This window comes from Bombus flavifrons, chromosome 14 (genome assembly GCF_040668555.2).
Source record: "Bombus flavifrons isolate JBK064 chromosome 14, iyBomFlav1_principal, whole genome shotgun sequence".
Taxonomy (NCBI): Eukaryota; Metazoa; Arthropoda; class Insecta; order Hymenoptera; family Apidae; genus Bombus; species Bombus flavifrons.
The window spans coordinates 876,994-900,080 of NC_138455.1; the positions used below are offsets into that span (position 1 = coordinate 876,994).

General features: G+C 37.2%; 1 protein-coding gene across 3 annotated transcripts in view; it reads right to left on the reverse strand.

Moving 5' to 3' along the window:
* Positions 1 to 750: 750 nt before the first annotated feature.
* LOC138186811 (membralin) overlaps positions 751 to 23,087 on the reverse strand; it is a 66,416-nt gene continuing 44,079 nt past the window's right edge. For all 3 annotated transcript variants that reach the window (XM_069127029.1, XM_069127027.1, XM_069127028.1), the window contains exons 11-13: positions 13,261 to 13,360; positions 6,008 to 6,356; positions 751 to 3,328 (exon numbers count right to left, since the gene is read on the reverse strand). In XM_069127029.1, coding sequence (XP_068983130.1) covers positions 3,111 to 3,328; positions 6,008 to 6,356; positions 13,261 to 13,360 — 667 coding nt within the window. In that variant the 3' untranslated portion in view covers positions 751 to 3,110. The remainder of the gene's footprint in view (positions 3,329 to 6,007; positions 6,357 to 13,260; positions 13,361 to 23,087) is intronic.

The following is a 23,087-nucleotide window of genomic DNA, read 5'->3' on the forward strand; positions in this document are numbered from 1 at the left end:
CCTAATTATGCCGTAATGAAAATAAATCGTTACATTTGCACGACTGTCGTGTTCCTTTAGACATTTTCGCGAGATCATTCTCCCCCTTCGTTTCACCCTTTTTCCATCGGCGAGGAAAGGATTCTCTCTTCCTACCGGGAACTTCCTGATCGTCTTCTTCGGCTTCCGCCACGCCACCTGTTTGATTCTCTCCAAGGTACACTCGCTATCTATTTGTCTATTTCGGCATTTCCACGCTTCTTTCCTCCCCATCCGGAAGTCCGCGACTTCGACAGGATTCAACTTCCAGCTAGTAGTTGGCTCACCCCGTCGCTGTCTCGCTTGAACAATCAATTCCAATTTCACGGGAATCTCTTTTAAATCTTGCATTTTCCGTGTTTCGCCCCGGGACCGTCGCGTCGTCTGAGGCTTCCTCCGTGGCCAGAGGTATCCGACAAACAGAACGATACAACCCGGCTGGAGCGATCATCTGCATCAGTGTTTCCCAACTTTTATCAAGTCATCTCACTGACTTTTTATGATAGGACAGATAATCCGTAATCTTAGCTCGAATTCTTATAAAAAGGCATTTTTAATAGTCTGATCAAATAATTAAAATAATGTAAGACGTTTAATATACAGAGCGTGACAGGGCGCGTATTACAACCAAATATTTTTACATGTGAAGCCTCGCTCTCGAGAAAGTCCATGTCAAATACTACTGGATTAAATACATTCAGAGAGAAGATCTGGATTTAGGTATGACCACACTAAATTGCAACACCTTTACGTTTATTTGTAATATATCAGTAAGAGCAGTAGTATTATAATTATAATAGTAATAATTATAGCACAATAGCTATTATGTACAACCAAACAAAAAACAAATTCTTATGTCGTAAGTTTAGGAAAATATTTTACATAGACGTATCGAATTTAAAACCGCTTAAAACAATGAACGACATTCATGTTCCTCCTTTTTTGTCTTTTTACTTTACAATCCCCTTAGAACATCTTTCGTCGTCCTTTATACGGAAATGTACAGTGCTCCAACGCCACGAACACATCCTTTTTCTTCCGTGATAAATTTACATATATACGATAGAAGAACGTTTATAGTAAAGAATAAATATATGTATATATGTGCACTAAGTATCTCTTAACAAGTTCTGTCACCAATTAATCCTTACATATTATGACCACTATCGGTTAAAATTGATTGCTCGAAAAATCGGTGTTCGATCCTCATACCCACGCTAAAAAAATCATGCTCATTCACATCAGAAACACTTGTCGAATTAAGTAGAAAGAAGACAAAATAAAAGAAAAATTTATTATCTAATACACGCGACACAAAGGTACCTGCGATCGCTACAACAACGTTTCATGTCGGATATATGATACAATAAGGTTTCTTTCACGCTGACCAGCCATTGTAAGCTTTTTCAAATAACAACGCGACAACATGGAAACTTTGCATCGACAAAGTAAAAGATATTTTCACTGACGTTCTTATTAATCTACACTCCTTTTTGTTCGTTTCGTGTTCCCTTAATCATAAACTTGTGTATAACGTTACAGTACGTAAAAGAATGTTAATGTTTCGCACGACACCGACACATATCTAGCGTACTACAATCCCCTTAATTAACTAAGACCTAAAGATAACGATATTGGAGAACTTGCTGGGAGATACGAATTGCTTCTGACTTCGCTCTGTACAACGACGTTATCCATAGAGAGATTCGAAACTTTTTTTCTATAGATTACCAGAAATTACAGATCGATCGAATAAAATTTCAACGAAAACCAAATCATCGATGGTTCCTCGAGTTTAATATACAAACGTGCGAAGCTCAGAAAGAAAGTGCATGCAGGAATGAGTCTTTGACTCGTTGAAAGTCGTAAGTAAGATCGTAATGAAAATTTCAGCGATTCATCTCGCGAGATACACGGCGAAAAATTTGAATCCTGTTTTCACAAGTTTGTCCATTGTTCAGCGTACTACGATCAACATCCGTCCAGGAAGAAGAAATCTCTTTTTACGCATCGCGAAACAGACGAACAAAGGAAAGGAAGGAATATTCACCGAAGGCACTCCAACTTGTTGCGCCCAGGAACTGTAGTCTCGCTATTCTCGCGATGTCGTTAGATACATATAATCGTCGTCATCCGAGAAAAAGAACAATAAACAAAAATCGTATATTTCACATTCAATCAATCGAATATTACAAACTCTATCCGCTTCATCTTTTAGAATTTTCAATGCGAATGATATTACACGAACCCTCGATGACGCAAGTATCTACGATACAAGAAGGTGCGTATACGCGTATACTCGCGGCAACGGAAAGTTTTTCCTTTTTTTTTTTTTCGTTTTTCCTTCAGATCTCGATAAAAAATCCTATTTCATTCATTTATATTTTCATGATCTATTATTCCTTTTCTCTGTGTTCTTCACATTCCACACATGTTATAATAATAAAATCTGGAACTCGTTTCTCGCGCTTCCTTTTTTTCGCTTTCCTCTCTGACGTCGGGGACACAATATGTACTGCATACGTTAATTAACCTTCCAGTAGAGGGAATATAAATATATTTCCCTAAGATCTGGCCCTATGCCATGACAAGATTCAGTCACTAGTTATCCCGTTTCACGTCCCGATCCTCCAATCCCTAGTTACTCGTTAAAACCTAACACCTGACCACCAACTGGCGTCAAACTACTCTCCCTGTGCTCTCATCCCTCCTAACCCCCCTCCCCCTCTCTCTCTCTCTCTCTCTCTCTCTCTCTCTCTCTCTCTCTCTCTCTCTATCTATCTATCTATCTATCTATCTATCTATCTATCTTTCTATGTATCTATTTCTCTCTCTATCTCTAACTGGAGGATGAGCCTTTTTTCAAGATACTTGGATATCGAACTATTCAAAAATAGAAGTATTATTCCGGCCATGTATGGTCCATGTTGAACGATACGACTCTCCTCCTCGATTTCAATTGTCAGCAAACCTCGAGGTCTTCGGTTCCAAGACGATCTATTCGCAGATGCTGCCGCGCTGAAATGACAACCTCTTCTCCTGGACTATCCTGACTATGCAACTGGCATGGCTCGAGGCGTTTTAACGTTTCTCTACTTGTCCTGACAGGATGTCGTTTCCTTACGCGTCGTCTCTGTAGCCTCGATCACCTCGAACCCTTCCGATGTAGAGGTATCGGTGGATGATCCATTGTCTCCGATCTTCGAGGAGGAAGCAGCGTTCCTAGATACTCCCACCTCCTCTATTTTCGGTTGCGTCCTCGTCTCCGCGCTAGTGTTCGAAGCTGTTGACTCCGTGAGATTCTCTGTCGCTAAGATTCAAAGCAATGTTCAGCAGATCCCGATGTAACGATACGGGGAGAAGCGATGCACACAAAAAGCCATAGGAAGATTGGAAAACGAAATTAAGTGAGTAATTGGCAGGCAGTAGAACCGTGACGAACTGGGATCAAGATGAATGGAAAAACACGGTGATACATTTAATTAAGCGTGGCAGTGGGCGTGAAACATTCGTGACATGTTAGATCTAATTAACCCTTTGAGTATTTGTGTCCCGAATAATCTGAACATGAATATATTTCCTATAAACGATGCAAGATTTGCCATGATCGTTAGTACCAGTATGATGGTTTATGTGAACAATATACATATATATATAACTTAAAAATTGTTCTTTTACGGAAGACCCAAGTATTTGGTCATGAATTGCCATGCCTCCTGTGTTGCCATTGTGCGTAAAATTTTATAGCATAGGAATAGGTTTTCTATAAACATTATTTACTAAAGCATAGTTAGAAAGAATCAAAATTTGATCAACAGATAACGTGCTGATAATTGGTATCGTTTGTTCGTTTCACACAATTGGATATTCGTTCAAGTTAGTATTCGAATTGATCAATACCTTACTAAGGTAGGAATTATTCGTTTTATTCGTATCTTTGCTTATACTTTCATTATCGAGGTATCAATCTATTTACGTAAATCAGATAGAATTAAGAGAGACGCATGGGTACGAAAATAAATGAATAACGAAGAAGATAAAAAAATATTTTGTCGTTCTATGTGAGCGTATCAAAGAGCAGCGTTATCCGACTACGATAATGAGCGAGTTGTAAAAACAAACAACCAACTACAAAGTATCTTTTACGAAAATTAATATTACATGGCGGATCAATGAAATGTGACCAAGGTATTTTTACGAATTCACACTCACTCGGTAAAATCATTCTCAGCTAAGATTCGGAAACAAAAATAGGTATTTTTGTTCCATAAAATGTGTGTTCCATAAAAATCATTATATCGGTAATTTTAATATAATTTAATGGAAAAATTAGGGAAGAATCGAAATACGTACAACTGTTCGTTTTTGATAGAAGAGAAGGAAGATAAGTTTTCCCTTATATCTTGCTTTATTTTATTATTATTTATTATATATTATATAATATATAATACATATCACGTATTATGTATTATGTATCATGTATCATGTATCATGTATTATGTATCATGTATTATGTATCATGTACTATGTACTATGTACTCTGTATTGTGTATTGTGTATTATGTATTATGTATCACGTACTATATACTATGTACTATGTACTCTGTATTGTGTATTGTGTATTATGTATGTCGGAGATGAAAGAACATCAGGATTTCCGGCTGGAATGTTGGGAAAAACCCCAAAACCCCAATACAATAAAAGTCCAGACTTTTACTATAGCTACACTTAAGTAATAAAAATAAGAAATAGTTCTAATGTTTCAATCTGGCTTTATGACGATGGGTTCGGGCTCGAAGTGATATAGCGGGTCACTAGCCGTAGCCACGGTCACGGGAGGGACGTGTACCTGACAAAGGTATGGAATGATTATATGGCCCTCATTAAGAACAAAGATTGACCCGAGAAGTGGGGACAGGAGTATATAAGGGCAGTTTCTTTTGGATCAGGGAAGTTACGCAGATAGTTAGTTAGTTAGTCGTTGGGCGCATTGCTGATTGAATTATTGAGACAGTTATCCGCATCATGTATCACGCTGGTAATCGTCATCCCGTGGACCATGGATTCGTTATCGAACCTGAACTCGTTGTCACCATCATCTCGACCATCCTATCGCTGCTACGACTCATAGCCTCTTGTAGTGTCCACATTCGTACCAATCAACATTAGCTACATCCGCGATGGTAAATTAAGTAAAGGATCATCGAACGCCCATAATTCCAATCCTTCTCCGACATGTATTATGTGTTATGTGTTATGTGTTGTGTGTTGTGTGTTGTGTGTTGTGTGTTGTGTGTTGTGCGTTGTGCGTTGTGCGTTGTGCGTTGTGCGTTGTGCGTTGTGCGTTGTGCGTTGTGTGTTGTGTGTTGTGTGTTGTGTGTTGTGTGTTGTGTGTTGTGTATATATTATTAATCACAGTGACTGCAAAATATTCTACCATATTCATTATTTCATGACGAATTATTTCTAACAGAAAAAAATAAATTATTATATAAGTACAAATACTATTCTATGTATCCATTTTACTCGTTGAGAGAATTATGGGGTGCTCGAATCACGGAGAAACACGATAAATAGAATTAAAAGAGGAAAAACTAATTGGTACAAAGCATCAGTGCGAATTGATACATGATCATAAGATATCGTATGCTGAATGATACAAACGATTCCAGAAGTGACAACTATTTGTAGCAGGAGCTACAAAACGCACTTTCAACATTGTATAATGTTTCAAACAGCATAGTTTTAGCAGTGTACATGCATGCGTTAACCACACAATCTCGGAACAACAAATGAAAATCAAAGCTTGTGTGTGAAAAGTCAAGGTGAGGAACTATGTAAGTGGTAGAATTAATGGAAATACGTTTTCTGTTTTTATCGAAAATATCCGCTTCTGCGCTTACATGGTTTGCCATTTCGACTTGTACATTACAAAGGAACACAAAATGATATATGCAAATTATCGTCTACTTCTACCTTCGTTATTTACCTTTGTTATTTTGTTCTTCGGTGGACGAAGGGGTTGCTATTGTGACTTCGACTCGTTCCTCCAAATGAACAACGGAAGCGGTCGAATTCAACTCAGCTGGCGATGGACTGTTCGATGATATTTCTTGTGTCGGTTCAGGTTCTGTGACACCTGCTGACTCTTGTGCCGGTGAAGGTTCAGGTGTTGGTTCTGTGCTAGTCAGTGCCCGATTTAGACTAGGCGAAGGCTGTTCCGGTGAAGGGTCAGCCATGCCAGGCTGTGCATGATTACGGAACAGAAGGTGCTGTAATTGAGCCTGCTGTAGGATCACGGGCAGCTCGTAGTGATGGAAGAAGTATAGCATCGAGTGCTAAAATTGGTAACAGAAACGTAGATAAATAAACTGATTACTTTTTACTCAGCTTTTTTAATAACTTTCTGTGAAAGGATTACATAACTCTGTAATAACGTTATAATAATTAACTCTAATTGTATGTCTCTAAGTCCCGACCAAAAAATCCAGATGATAATTTAAAAGATCTTAGAAAGTCTACGAGATTTCTTCAAACGGTAAACGGTGTCCATTTTTCCAACTGGAATTTCGTTTTCAATAATCGATTAATAAGCAAATTTAACATCATTGATTTGATGGTGTATTAAAACTACGATATTTAGTTTGTGAATTTGTGGCGATCACTATCGATAGTGTTAGATGGAATATAGGTGCGAGGTACACGGCCTCGTGATATCGGCTGTTCAACGAAGTACACGCATGTGTGTGTCACTCCTGCCCAACAAATTTATATGGAAATTCACCAAATTTGTTCTATACCGTTTCTCTCGTTCTCTCCGTGCCCTTCGAAAGCTTTGCGTCATCCATCTCTCTTTATCCCTCTTCGTCATGCTTCATTGCGAACTCACCGCCTATCGCAATACCCTTATTCAACTGTAGTTACAAACATTCCACGCGTGTATATGGGGTATAAATAATTTCGCTGTTACCGTAGAACAAATAAGAAAATTTCTACTGATACAATGAAGCAAGATTGACCATTTTTGCTCCATCGAAATTCACCCTTCGTTGCTAACATTGACGAAACTTGATTGGCCGAAATTGGCATAAAACTGAGAAAGTACGCAATAATTATTGTCTCTTGAACATGGTAAATGATATCTAAATTCTATGATGCATTCGAACATCTTTCTACAAAATATCTGACAACAGTTACATTTGTCATCGTAATTCATCATAATTTATATTATAACAAATTGCTACATTTTCTGAAATGTTTGTCGGTAGACCATATTTAGAACATCTGTTGTACACGACTGTTGTGCAGGTGACAAGAAAGAAAGAAACCTTAAGGTTAGTTCTATTATCTACCTCGTACTACGCTTTGGAATACTACTCTTTTATCCTACCCAATGATACCCATTTTCAGTTGAATGACCGATTCCATAAGTCATGTTGGTCAAGATAACACGTCATGTTAATCAAGATTCGATTAAATATTTACAAAGATTACTGATAACTTAGAAACAATAAAGTTTCAAGTATCTATTAGCAAAGATGGTAATGCAGTCTTTACAGTCCTAAGGATCATTTTATGTGGATATCGCTCTGATTATTGAAATTTTTCAAAAAAATTTTTAAGTCAATTTATGGAATACCAGTCGCGGATTAACCCATAATTAACAAAGGAGAAAGACAAATGTTCTCTCGATCCTTCATTTTCGCATATTCTCGACGAATTATCGAAACGATATTGATCGATACGTTCACGTTCGGAGCGACATACAAATGTAGCCAAGATTCTTTGAAGTGGCCCAAATTGAAGATCCAAAAAGAAGCAATATCGAAATGAAACGCGTAAACCGATAACTTAGGAGAAACGAAACAGTAGAAGAAAAGGACGAGAGAAAAGAAGGGGAGACCGGAGAAAGAAAAGAATTGGAAGAATGAGACAAACGCGGAGAAGTTGAATATGGGAAATAGATATCTCGAGACATCGGGCACCTGTCATCGACATGAAGGAAATGGTATCCACGGTGATTCGTCCGATATAACGAAACGAATTTGTATCGTTTCAGAAAAAAGAACACATCTACGCGAGTGATAGAGTTCGACCGAGGCAGCTGTCATCGGTTAGGTTCGAGGAAAAAGGATGACCAGGATAAAACGATAGCTAGAGTGAAACAGGTTACCGAGGAAACCGGATTTTCGTTTCCTGGATAATCAACGCCGATGACATCGATATCGACCAGCATATAATCACGCCGCGGGGCTAATCGCCCCGATTTTCTCACCTATATAGAAAAGAAGCGAATGGTTGGATGAGTGAGGATGAGGATAAGAGAGAGGGGGGAGGGAGGGAGGGAGGGAAGGAGAGCGAGGTAGGAGTCAAAACGATTCGGTTTAACCGATCATGTCTTGTTGCCCGGCGGGTTTTCGAATTTTCCCGTGGTCTGGCTTCTATTCATAAACTCGTTCCGGGGAAATAATTGCCGATCGTTGCTTGGCCGGCTGGTTGCTCTTGTTAACGAGCACCGCTTAACTATCGGCTGATATTAATCGCGACTAGGACAGGAGTAAGTAACTTAATTTCAGCGCTCGATGAATATTATCAAAATTCGCGATAGCTAGATCACCTGATGGTTAACCGGTCATTGAATATAACCCAAGACGAATACGAAAATCTTCAAGAAAAATATCGCTTCTGGAAAAGTAATTTTTGAAATGATAAGATAGGTATGTATTCGTCTAAAATAGTATTCGATATAAAGCGTATGTGATTTAAATAGTTTAATATTCTACATTAAACTACCTCCATCGAATCAAGCGATATTCGTACGAAAATTTGTTTGCATTTTTTCATAGAGGTATTGTTAAATTAGATATGTTGCAGATAAAGAAACAAAAACTTTGAAATACTTTTGACGTTAGATTTAATCGTCGATTTATATCCAGATTAGATTTAATTATCGGCTATAAAGTGAAACAAAAGCTATTAAGAAATGACGAATACTATTTTTTTCTTTTTTCTTCTTTTTTTTTTAAGAACAAAGATATTGGATTTGATTTTTATCCTATTGACGCAGTCTCATTATTCATTTCAGATAACTACTTGACTATGTATTGCTTTTAAATATACTAATTTTGGGCTTTTCTAAACCACTCAACAAAACAAAAAATATTTGAACGCGTTATAATTTGTTTCACATAATTTTCCATAAAACGAGATTTCTTTATTAATTAGTTAAAAATATTTAATTATACATCAAACTAAATACGATTGACTTACCGTTACATGTATCAACCATATTATTTTCTTCTAAAAAATATTCATTTATCCGCGTAAATTCGCGATCTGCTCGAGATTATTACGAATTCCACCGTACTTTTAATACGCGATGGTGTCATAAAATGAATATTCCTTTTGTGAGCATATAACAGTCGAATCTGTTATTCATTCGTATCTTTTATCGGCTAATTAGTCGCTCCATTGCACTTTAATGGTATTTAATTTTTCCACGCAAAATATATATACAGTACATACCGAACGCAATTATTAACGCAACAGCTAGCTATTGTAACGCCATTAGAGTAATAACTGTTAATACGCCCATCGCGATGATCTAATTATGATTCATTGCATTATCAAAATACGCTATCGAATCAGATTACCTAGGATATAATTGTTGTACTGAAAAATTTACTTTTTTGAAAATTTGCCAATTTCATTTACGAAAACGAAATGTTTACGACTACATAGTTAGTCTTTCTCATTTACCGATAAAATAATGAAAGGAAATCAATTATCAAGGTATGCTATATCGTTCATTTAATTTAAAATTTCTTCAGTAAACTTGAAATTTGCAGTCAACTATTAAGACGATTACGAATGACTAATACAAATACGATGCGAAGTAAATACTCATTCGCAGAAAGACATGACGAAATATTGAGTTATATATTTCAAAAAAATTGCAAAACATCTGTATTTGTGTTAAGTCCGCTCTTTATCAGAACTCCAAGAAACAGTAATTTCGAGGTGATAATGACAATTTCATCATCCATTATTCTTATGGACTAATCTAATCAAACTGAACGAAACATACTTATTGCAGAGGCTTAACTTAATTTTAGTCTCTTAATCGAAGATATGATCTCTTTTTCTGACGAAAGACAACATGATGTCTTATGATACGATTGAATATGTAGATTAGATATATAACTAAATACATTTAATAACAAATTAATTTTGTATTATTAACATATATCGATATAGAGCTAATTAGTTCATTATTACAACAGGTATTGTTTTCGCAAAATATTATCAAGCTAGATGCAAGAAAAATTATAAATAACATCCGTGGGGATAAATAGGATTACGAATATCTGAAAATTTTCAAGAGTAAATGGACTCGATTTTGAACGTTATAAAGATGTACAATGTATTCGGAGAGAGAAAAAGAGAGAGAGACAGAGAGAAGGAGAGAGAAAACTAAAGGAAAGGAGAAAACTAGAACTGAATGGTATTTATGCCCGCTCACTGAAATCCTAAGTTGGCATTAAATTATTCTCATTGATTGAACTGTCAGGTGCATTGTCCTGGTCGCGTTTACGTAACTTAAGTTTGAGCGATGGCAGGGTCTAGACTGCAAAGCAATGGCTCTTCATTCGCTATCGTTACTGTCAATAGCAGAACTTTCACCAGAAGCCACTGGAATTTCTTGTAAAATATTCGTCTTTCGTTTTATATCGTTCGAACTGACGCAAATCAATCTCCGAACACCTAATTATTAAATCTACCGCGAAAAGAACTCGGCAATATAGCTCACTATACACCGTGGACCACGACTCTTCTGGATTTTACAACACCTCTTTTAATTTCTAAAAGTAAGCTATGTTGTTGTATTTTCATTCAGATATTATAACAACGATTCAAAGTTTTAATCAACTTTGCATAAAATCTGTCTCTAGATAAAACATGAATGTGAAAAAATGTAACCAAAATTTTTTCCATTCGGTTACACTTATTTGAGCCACAATTAGTCTTTCTCGTCCATCAAAACGAATCCACCCTGTAACGTTCCCCGTCATTACGGTTCTCATCGATTTAATTCAGCCGGCTTCAAGCGTCCAATCGAACGAGCTCTCGACCGCACAAGAGAGAAAACATATTTTCACGCACGACGAACATCCGGGACTAAGCAATTTGAAAGGCAAACACATTTGCAGCCCTCTTGAGAAATTCACGATCGATGTCAGAAAGGAGTGATCGATCGGTAGGCGGTAGACGCCAAAGGGGAAAAGTACTCCGTGACATAATTTCTAAACGCGTGTGCTCATTGTTTGCGCAGAGTTCTTTGATAACCACCTCGAACGACCACCACTGTTAAGTTCGCCAGGAACATATTTATTCGGCCGAGTGTTTCTCAAGTAGGTCGCAAAGTATTCTTGATTAATGCGCAGGTTTTCATTGCTAACGAGAACAAGTGTTCTTGCGCTTTCTACTTGTATTCCTGTTGGAACCGCTTACGATTATTTTACCATCCACGACAACTGCTCGTTTGCGTCTTAATCCAGAAACATTTTACCCAAGTACACGGAATGCTAGACTTTGAGATATTCTCATATTTTTCTCTTGTTAAATCGGTATATTTTAGAACTGTTTAACTAAATCTACTTTCTTTTAAAAAATTATTAAGAACGTCTAATAAACGTAAGTCTCTGGTATCGTATCCTTTCTTTGTGCTATTTAATTATTAAGCAAGGGTACTGAAGATATACTACCAAAAATAACTGAGTTGCGAAGAAATGAAAAATATTATTTGCCTAAAAGTGTGTCTTGAACGACGATATCAGTTGAATCATAAAATAACAATAATAATAGAGTTTATTTGTAATTAACGGGTAAGAAAGCATGTAGTTACATGTTACTACAATTGGTAATTAATGACTACGGACCGTGTTGCAAGCTGATAGTTTGAAAAAACCTAAAGATTTACAAAACAAGTCAATAATATTACAAAACTGGTTAGCAATTATGCATACATAATATTTAACAATTTGAGGTAAATAGTTGGATAGGGTTCGGATTTAAAGAAAGTAGAGAAATGTAGAAGTTTACTTCGTGTAAGATATTAGGGAAGATGATTATGTTATGGTGCGCCGCTGCTCAACGGTCAATAACTCCAGACGCGATTGAATAGTTCCGTAATCATGACAATACTAAGACATAGGTGTATTAGTTAAAATATGAGGCGAACCTAAGAAACTTGGCTTATACTGATTCTATTTGGATAATTTGATTTTTGTATTAAAGAGATCAAATAACAGAAACGTGTTCAAGATGAGGACGAACTAAAGAATTATAGAGCACGGCGTACATAGTGCAGAAATATTGGGAAAAAATTTAGCGGTACGATAAATAAAGCCAAGTGTTTTGTATGAGGTATGAATTACAATACTTGTTAGCAGTGAACTTGAAAAGAAAGGTTGTTAGAAAAGAATATTCCACGATCACGGATGCGGTTTGAAGTAAATTATATTGCGTTTGGAATCGTTAATTTCTAATCTGTTTCTGGGGCATTATTGAGTAAATCTATCAAGATCCCTCTACAGGATAGTTGCATCTTTCACACACGCAATTACTCGATAAATTTTGAGGTCATCGACAAAAAGTAACATTTTGTTGTGAAGACAGAAGAAATACCATTTATAAAGAGAATAAAAATTAGCGGACCAAAGTGGGATCTCTGAGGGACACCTAAGAGAACAACAATTGCCTTCGAGTAGCATTCATTAAATTTAACAATTTGAAGCCTGTTAGCGAGGTAACTATACTGTATAGCTAGGATAGGTTAATATCGAAGCCAAGGGATTTAAGTTCTAAAATAAGAATGACATGGCTAGCAGAGTCAAAGGCTTTACAGTACAGATCGAATTTGAGGTGAAATGTTGAACCAGAGACAAAGTCATGTTTTGTTTGTCAATTATTAAATTTTTAAGATACAGTGGGACGTGATTAATAAATTTCGGTTGCCTTTTATGGTCTTCATCTAAACATTGATTGATTGATATTATAAGAATGAGAATTTAAAACAAAATAGCATTACAGTAGAAATTTGTATTACAACATGTAAACATTTACTTTCATAATTTTTGCTCTGTGAATATTATTTCGAAGATGTCTACTCTCCATAGTCATCAAACAATATAATATGCAAGAAAATTCTCACACCAACCATTTATCAAAAAAGATACTTACCTGTATGAAAAGCCAAGATGTAACAAGGGCCAAGCTGCTGTACTGCCCATTAAATCGGTAATGATATGCGTAGAAGGAGAAGTGATAGAGGTAAAAAAATCTGAAACAAAAATTATTTCGTCTATAAGAAGAAAGCATGCGGTTTTACTTTTATGTATTATATCGTATTTCTATCATCACCAATGTTATTTAACAGATTATATAATTCCCCGATATTCACAATATAGCGGTACCCGTGCAACAACATGGAGGCTTTATCGATCAAATCATATCAGGTTTCTGCCTATTGAAATATCAAGGCTGGCGCGTTATCTGGGACGTCATTAGTATGACTGGAAAATTATAAGTAATGCCACGTTTGCTATTTTTCTCATGATTAAATTTTTATACATAAAACTAAACGAAAATTCCATCCGAAATTAAAATACGAAATAACAGTTTCTAATAACAACATAGCAATATATCATTTACAACATCGCCGTTTAGATAAAAGAAACTGATAGCACATTTAAAACAATAACGATTTACTTAATAATAGTGATACTCAGTGAAGAATGAATGCGGAAAATATTTAATAATCAGATTTAATAAATATATTATTCGTAATCGTTGCAGTTACAGTAGAGCAGAAATATTGTAAAAACACGTAAAGATAGCTACGTAGTAATGTTACTAGCTATTAAGTAATGACCACCTATTTATTGTAATTTATCGAAACATTTTTGTATCGTTATAAACAGGTTATTTCGTTTACTAACGTCCATGGGGTAATAAAATATTTTTAAACCGGCAAAACTTTCCGATTTCGCGTCTTGAAAAATCATAAAGTTCTTTCTCATCGCGTCAAGAATTAATCCACCTCTAGTTTATGGTAAATAAAACACAGAAACATTTTATCTCTTAATCTTCTTCTAACTTAATTACTTGTTACGGTATTTCGTGCTACCGCGTTCGATGAACAAAGTCGCAAAGATTTTTTTTCATAATGGTTGCTTGCAACTGTCCGAAACAAGATTTTAATTTGTTTGTTGAAAAATTTACACAGTAACTAGTAATTTATAAATTCATTATTAGAGCAATTAACTTACTTTACTAACTCAAAGAACGTTCCATTTATTTCTTACCTCTTAGTAAAGAATGAGAACCACTGATCCATAGAATATTGAAAGTTTTTTCGTGCCAAATTTCGTGTTTTCCTCAATGATCATAAAAAGGACGTAGGATGACTTTTTTTACTTTCCACCTCATCTTACGGTGGCCCTCGAGGTGATATGGGAGAGGTTGTAATCAAGTGATTTTTACGAGTAGCTGTTACGGGGTAGCCAATATTTGCGGTTCAGGGTGGAGTTCAGAGTGCAACGCCAACCTTAAGTGAGGAAAAGGTGGCACGCGAGGAAAATGCCAAGAAAAATGGTTATCGTATACACCCTCGATAAATAATCTGACTAATTTCCTAACATTTATGCTGAAAATTCCTTTAACTTTCCATAGCGCACCGTGCTAACCTATAAAATTTCTAGTAAATCTGCGCAGATCGCGATCCCAAAAATTTCGTTACAGATGGTGATGTTTCTGTTGACTAATTTACGCGATGCAACGCCATTTTTGCATGACATTTCCTTTCCCGTTAGCAAGTTATAAAACGTATAGGAAATATCGAACGTTTACGATATCTTCCAATTTTAACGAAAATGACATGTGTCATTATTAATCCTTGACAAGCGATACGCAGAAATGTTTATTATATTTACCGATTATCATTATGCCTCGGGTGTGTATTCATGAAAACTTTATGATGAATTTAATCCTGAAGTAACTAATTTTACATATTAATGATAACGTGATAACCACGTTGTAGCGAAGTTGTTGCATAATTATATTTGACGTTCTGTATGAATATTAAATATATTCAGTTTAAATAGTTATAATTAATCATATGCAACGTACCGGAGACCTAGGAAAATAGACTACAACGCGAAAATGCTACGAGCAAATATCCTTAAACCATCGGCCGCTAAATTTCATATTATCATCTATAAATATAAAATAATCAACGGTATAAAAGAGAAGCAAGAATACAATATCAAGCCGATGTTATCATTGACTTTGTCATTGATGATAACAGATTAAACTTTACACATGTTTGGAATACGTTGGTAGTCGTTACTTAAACAACGACAATTTGTCCATAAACGATTTCATCTCAACATACAACTCTGCCAAAATCTTACATCGTGCGAATTTATGTACGTCAAGCAACGGTCCAAAAGCGTTCTGCATTACATTTTACGACGCTGTCAGTCGTAAAATACAGTTCAGGGGTTCGGTCCATTCCGATTTTCGGTTTAGTACGCAAGTTACACGAACATCTAGTACATCGAGATAATCAGACCAAGGATATGTAACCTAAATCACACGGCATAACAGGTGCAAACCTTTATAGTTTTCTTTAATATATAATTCTGCAGAAGCAATGAAATATTTACAGAAATTGAAGGATTTCATTTCCCCAAGTATATTTATTGAAAAAGTAATATTTTTGGATATATTAAACAGAGTGATAGTTTAGTAACGGACAGAGAAAGAATAACATATTTATTATTATTTTAATAATAAATTTATCTCTGTGATATTAATTTACAACATCGACTAGTTTAGAGTCGATGAACCAAAGACACTATATTTGTTCTAGTAGATACTGCCATTCAGCCGGCCTTGGCCAGACAACGAGTAATTCGTCCGAACGGATGATACATTCTCTACGTTTGCATAACAGGATAATTCGATTTTAACGTAAGCGCCGAAAAAGTAGAAAAAGTGGAAAAGCATAAAGATAGGAGGATAGAGTGCAGAAGGAAAAAGGATAAGAAAGAATGCACGTTCAAAATCCCGAGTTACGTATTCCGGGGACATAGCCTCTAAAGTGTCCCACGCTCAGGGAACCGCAACCATCCGACGACGATTCATACGTCTTTCCCGAGAATAGTAAAGGTAAAGAGGGGACTGGAGACTCTCCAAACGCATTCTGAATTCAGTGAATAGCACTGCCCCTTCTCTGGATCGCGAGAAGGGATACCTTCGGACCTTGACGTAAGATTTTTACAATTTACCAAGTTCCGGTCCATTCCTTTGAATTTTCTCGCGCGATAAATCCTATCATTATCGTATCAGCTGTTTGTCTACGTATCTTTAAATGGCTCGAACGATTCATTTATTGATACACTTATACGATATCTATAGATATTGATAAACAAAATATATCTATAAATTGATGAACAGAAGTAAATTCTTTTATTAGTTTGAGAAGTAAGCTACGAAATATTCGTTTAATATTGATATTTAAGAAAATCATGGTTTGATAGAAATATTGAAATAGAGGTACAACTGCAGATTTGTAATTTGCAATTTGCAGTTCATCGTTTCCGAGCAGTGAAGATTTACGATGCAATATACGGGTCTCTGGGTGGAGCAGATCACACGAAATGGTTTCGCCAGGGTGTACTTTGTCTTTCGTTCACTTTCTCCAAGGGCACAATTCATGATAGCCCAACATACCGACAATGGATTTACGATACACACCAGTCGACAGTTTCCTATAAAATAACCGCTCTGAAATATCGAGATGGCCCGTATTTAATTCACTTCGGGCAACATTTTGCGTAATCCGGAGAATAAGGAACAAACAAACTTCTAAATATATCAGTGGACTTGAAACAAAAGACAACGTTGCGTAACGCCGATGCGGTTAAAAGAAAGGTGGCTTTCAATGAACGAAACGGATATCCTCCAATGTTTTTCTATACAATGATTCGGAGTATTATCTTCTTCTGTCCGATATATTACCAGAAAATGGTCATCACTTGGTAGGAGCGACAAAAAGATAAAGAAAAATGAAAACCGGAAAAAGAAAAACGGCAAAGTATATTATGATGATATAAATATAAGAAAATGAATAGATAGAGAAAAAACAGCCAAGAGAACAAAAAAATAAAGACGAACGAGAAAAAAAGAAGAAATAGGAAAAAAAGAAGAAGAAAAAGGAGAAGTAGAGGAAAAAGAAGGCAAGAAGGGCTATTCAATGGGGGGTGTGACCGTCTCCATAACTGTACGGTCCACTCGACTAACGTAAGTATATTGTCAATCAATCCACGGTATAAAAGCAATCTGAGGTTCGGTCGACGGGGTGGCAAGATCCCGTGGGGCGTGGATGGGCCGATCGAGCAAAGAATCTAAGGAACAAGAGAAAGGAGAGTGGTTCTGGAAAGGAAGAGAGTAAAGAGTGCAAACAATCCCCCCTTGGTCCTAAGAGAAGGAACGAACGGGAGAGAAAAGTTGATAGAAAAGGAGAAGTTCTTTACTCTGGCCACTCGAAGGGCACTGCCCAACAAGTAGGATGAAACGAAACTCCTGCCAGGCTCTGATACCTATACTTATACTCGGTGGGCACGAGTGTACGTGCGTCGCGGGATATGTGTGCCATATATAACGAACGACCAGCGTAACTAAACGGATATAGCCGATGCTAGGATATATCTAAAAATGTCGCCGGAAGACCTCGATGTTCTCGGGAAAGTGACGTATCCTGCTCATGCCGAGTTCCGAGTGCTAGGAAAATATATCGATTCGACTAGCGGAAGAGACAATGATAGGAATAAAGATTCTCAGATTCATGGACTTTCTTTCGATAGTTCGTTTAAATTTATCGATGACCAAAACAGACATTTAAAATTCACTCGTTTCAAGTCTGACGAATCGGCCGTTTCGATTTATAAAGATTTTAGTTAATTTTCTTTCTTTCAAAGAACAGAAACGTGACAGGATTTTCCGATCAATCTAATTTGTATATAGCATATTTTCCTTTAAGAAGATGCTCGAAAAAAGAACAACGATGAAGAAATAAAGACGGCGATACCGACAGAAATAACTCCTATCTAGGTAAGATAACGTAGATGACTTCAACCATGCACCAGCAAATAAGGTTACACATCCCTTATAACCCGACGGGAAGTTGTCTCTGCAGCGTCCAACGGGGAGTGGGCTGGAGTAGCGGAAAATGAAATAATATCGGCGCAAACACACGGGACTGGACGCCAAAAAGGCCGTGGAGAATAAATACGTAAGAGAGTTTACGGATGTAACGGTGGGAAAAGGATATTGGAAAGGAGAAGAAGAAGAAGGAGGGAGAGAAGAGGTGGAGGAGGAGAAGGAGGAGAAGAAGAAGGAGGAGGAAGCGGAGAGAAATTGGAAAACAGGGAACGGAAGAAAGACGAGATACGTCGTGGGATCGTACCACGTGGCAAAGCTCTTTGGATACCGCAGGTTTTTCGACGTTGAGACGGCCAGCAAATCTGGATAATGTATTTACAGAATCTTACGTTGTGACCCGTCGCAGTCACGTAAAAATTGCTCGTACCATCTTTTTGCAACGTCCTCTCGATCCTTGAGCTCGTAGTTCACATTATAAATTTTCTTATCGAATTCGGATTTATAGACTACCGTGACAATATAAAAAAAAACGAAAAATACGAAATAAGATCTAAACCACTCTGTGAGAATTGTTAAAGCAGATACACGAACCTCATGAAATCCGTTGAGTGCGATAGAATGATCTCTTTCAGGCGTGTTGAGCAAGCAAGGCGTAGTAGGAATCATTAATCATGCGCTACCACCTGTGGACCACCTCGAGTTACACTCGAGAAGTTCGAAAGAGAGGGACGAAGAAGAATGGAGTGGCACGAAAGCAGCCTCCCAAAGCTCGTACCAGTTATTGTACGGCTGGCAGGTTTATCCGGCCTTTAATGCGTCCCACTGCATTATAGCAGTTATATACAAGGTCCGTGCTGTAATAATACAGAATAGAATGTGGAAATTGTTGATTATTCCATGGGAGTATACCGGATTACCGTACACCATGGCGTTGAATGTTACATCATGCTTCTGGAGTCAGAAAAAATGACCATGGTAGCACAGTTACGCATTCTATTCTACGAAGACCAAAACCACTTTTACAATTTTATTATCACTTCCATTTCGTTCTTGCGAAGAAATATTTGATGTCTCAAGCAACCCGATAGAATTCAAAGAACATTGACATTTTACATGTGTAAACTTGTTTAATCTATCGAAATGCAGTTAGAGAACTCCGGCGTAGCTAGAAACCAACATTAAAATTGATCGAATCGAAATGGACATTAGAAACTTCCGATAGAACATCTACATATGTACGCGAGTCACGAAACTCAAAACTTTCTCTAAAATGCACGAGATGGTAATCAACTGTCCCAAAGGATCACATCGATTGCTAGGGAAACGAGGATTCCCTTACGCATTTACGAACTCGTGACGGTCGCGAAGCAGATTCAGGAAGATCGATGATACGATGATCCGATAACCGTACGGTATGTCGTTAATATTTGATCGCGCTACGTCCAGAAACTTTGCGGTCACGCGTTCAGTTCGACGATCGCGATACTTCTACTCACGGGACGATCGAATGTGTAATTTCCTCGCTATCTTTAATGAACGATTATTTTTAAAACCCAAACTGAGAAATATATTTTTTGAATACGCTGGTTAGTGAATATTTGCACCGAATTTTTGTGTACTTTCCAGTTGGTTTTCTGAAAAATGAGATTGAAGGAGCGAAATTAATCGCAGAGAGAATAACGGTTAATATCTAAAGCAGCTGGTGTAGGTTCAAGCTAGTTTCCATTAATACACACCAGCAGAATAAACTGTTTTATTGTAGGTGTAAAAAAGCTTTCGCGACTACGTCGATTGCAAGTTAATCGTTTTCCGTAGGTCGCCTTTTACATCACCGAATAAAGTAAAATTGCTTATTTTCCCAAGACGATAGAAGGCAATAGAACCATAAAACGCGTCTTTGTAGACAGCATAGTGACCACTTGGAGGCGGTGGTGCGTGGCTGAATTAGAGTTTAAGAGATCGCTTGCTAGGGGCAAGCTGCTTGTGCAAATCATCAATGGTCTCAATTGGGCGAGTTTCCATGTCTTTCTAAACGATTGTAAATACTTTCGAACATTCGAACGAATTTAACACGTCCACTCTTGAAATCGATTTACAATATCCCGATTTTTACACATCTTTTTTTCACTTGAATTTGAACATATGAAGCGTTAGATTAAAATTCACTACATTAGAATCCACTTCGAAAATGTCTAAATTGTGAAAATTGTTTGTGTAACAAACATGTAAAGTCTACTATTTACTGGCCCTTGGTTTAATAATATTACTAGCCAATAAATGAATATCGCACAAGATATGTAAAATAAATATAACATAAGACACTTTGCCTCTCTTTTCCTGGTAGACTCGTTTTTAAGCGCGTTGAAAAAAGCCAATCGCTAGGTGATATATGGAATGACACAAGCGGTGCATTACGTTCCACTACCGGAATTTCACTTGTCATTAGATGACTTTTATCGCGTAACGTATAAAATCGATTATCAAAACCTCGTACCTTTTTGTTCATTGAATAAGAAGCACTTCTTCTAATGACATTAACAATCGATCAAAGATTCAAATTAATTACGAATCTGTCCTATAAAAGCATTTTATATCTCTACAAAAATACCTTATTAAGGAAACAAATATGAAATGGTTAACCGATGAGCGTTCACATTAGCAGCACAATCTCCACGAAACGAAAATAAAAAGAACACCATGCATCCGGTAGATTGCTAGATAAGCCATTTTCATGGAAGCATAGCAGAGGAGAGCAGAGTCGACAACGGCTTTCGTTGCGACGTGATACCACTCCACTAATTAGACATTAGCGCAACAAACAACCCCAAGGTACCGTGTACCTTGCTTCCACCCTGTCAACCACCTCCAGAAACCGCCCCAATCCTCCGGGCGGAATGCTCAAGTTACAAATTAACTTGCAGAGATCATCCGTTTCCACCTCGACGCTCACCGACGCCTATTCGGATCTCTCAGAGTTCGCTCCGGTGGAAATTCAAACACAGACAAAAAAAGAGAAGCGACACGATCCTGCGCACCCACGACTAGTGCTCTCTCCGTTAATGTATTTTAAATCTGCAGTATACGGCCATGAAAGAGACTAAATCCATACCTCGAATCAATCTTTCTTACGAATATAGCATCAAAAAAAATTTCGAACACAATTATATTGTTTGCCTACTAGAAGAGTGACAAAAAAATCAGCAATTTAACATAATCGCACGATCAAATTATATTATTTAAGAAGAAAAGCGTGACAACTTAACCATTTTCGAAAATTGAAAGCTTCGAATAACTTAAATTTCCTTATTCGCGTTTCGAGTAATTTATACCTTATTTTTATCGTGAAAGGGATACAAAAAATATAGTAATAACAATCCTACAAATTACAAACCTACAATAAAGTCAATTGCAAGGTATCGTTAATCACGACAAGAGTTCTCAGAATTATCGTTTTCGCGGTTCAGGGCCACAAGAAGGATGACGCGTTAACAAGTAAGAAACAACTCGATTGCACAAGATATTTTCAATTTGATCGCTCCGACGCTCTCGTAATTTCTTCTACCTTTTTTCCTTCGTTTCTTGTTTTTCTTCCTTTTTTCTTTGCCTCTCGGTAGACTAGACAAGATAACTATGACAAATGACGAATCATCGAGGCGTTTCGATTACGCAAGAAATCGGAAAAGTAACGAGGATTTTATCGATATGCGAGAGCACGACAACCATTGAAACGCCATGGAAACGCCGCTTGTGAGTTATGCTACAATGCTACATATCTTCGCGTTCGGAGGCTCCATGTTAAGGTTCAGACGAGAAGGAAAACGGGAGAAAGATAGTGAAGCAGCTTGTAACCAGAGAGCCGTGAGAAATTCGAGAAAGAACGGGTGGGTCGAAGGATACCAATTATGAAGAAATCACGGCTGATCGCGTTTAAGATGTGAAATTGCGTCCATTTTTGCCCTCAGCTTCATTAAGGACTTCGAATCAGCGATAGAAGAGAAAAGAAAATAAAACTAGAGGAACATATTTTGCCATTGCTGGTCTTTTTAACAAAGCTATTATTCTCTCATAGATAAAAAAAAAAGTCATAATCATTATTTAGGAGATACTTATTATGCCAGGTCGTCTCATAAAATGATTTTTACGACATAAATTCTGAAAAGACATTGCAATTCATTCGACGGTTGGGTTTTGATTCTGACGAAGAAACAAAGAATTGTCCGAGCTGATCAAGTACACGCAAGTTCGCGGCAAAAGCGTTTCGAAAAATACTGTAGAAGTTAAAGAGTAGAGGATAACCGTATTTTTATAATTGAAGGAAGCTTCGACCGTCTGGGTGTGACCGTACCCTGGCAACCGAGCCAAGGCTTTGCCTTTACCGAACCTTAGAACTGCAAGAAATGTGAACGGTAGAGGGGATGAAATTGAAAAGAGGAAGGCGAAAGAAGAAAAGCGTAAGGGAGAGAAAGAAACGAAAGGGAACCTACAATGCTCTCTCTACTTCCACCGATCTTCCCTCTCCACAATCACCCCTTCGTAATTAACCTCCATTACGGCAGTTTTCTGTTACTCAGCCATTCCTGTCCGAACAGTCCCCTCCTGTTAACCACCCCCTGTTCGATCCACCAGAGGGATAGAGTTGCCTGTTTCCTAGGAAGCAGTAGATATCGGTTATAGTTTATTATTCTTCTAATGGAAAGCAGCAGACATCCTCCTAGTCCTTCTTTCTTCCCGCCAACCCAGCAACCACTTTTCACCCCGTTCATCGTATTCATCGTCGTCGATGTCTACGGTATGGTAGTGTCGTAATCGTCTTACGCTTTCTGAGCAAGCTCCTAATTATC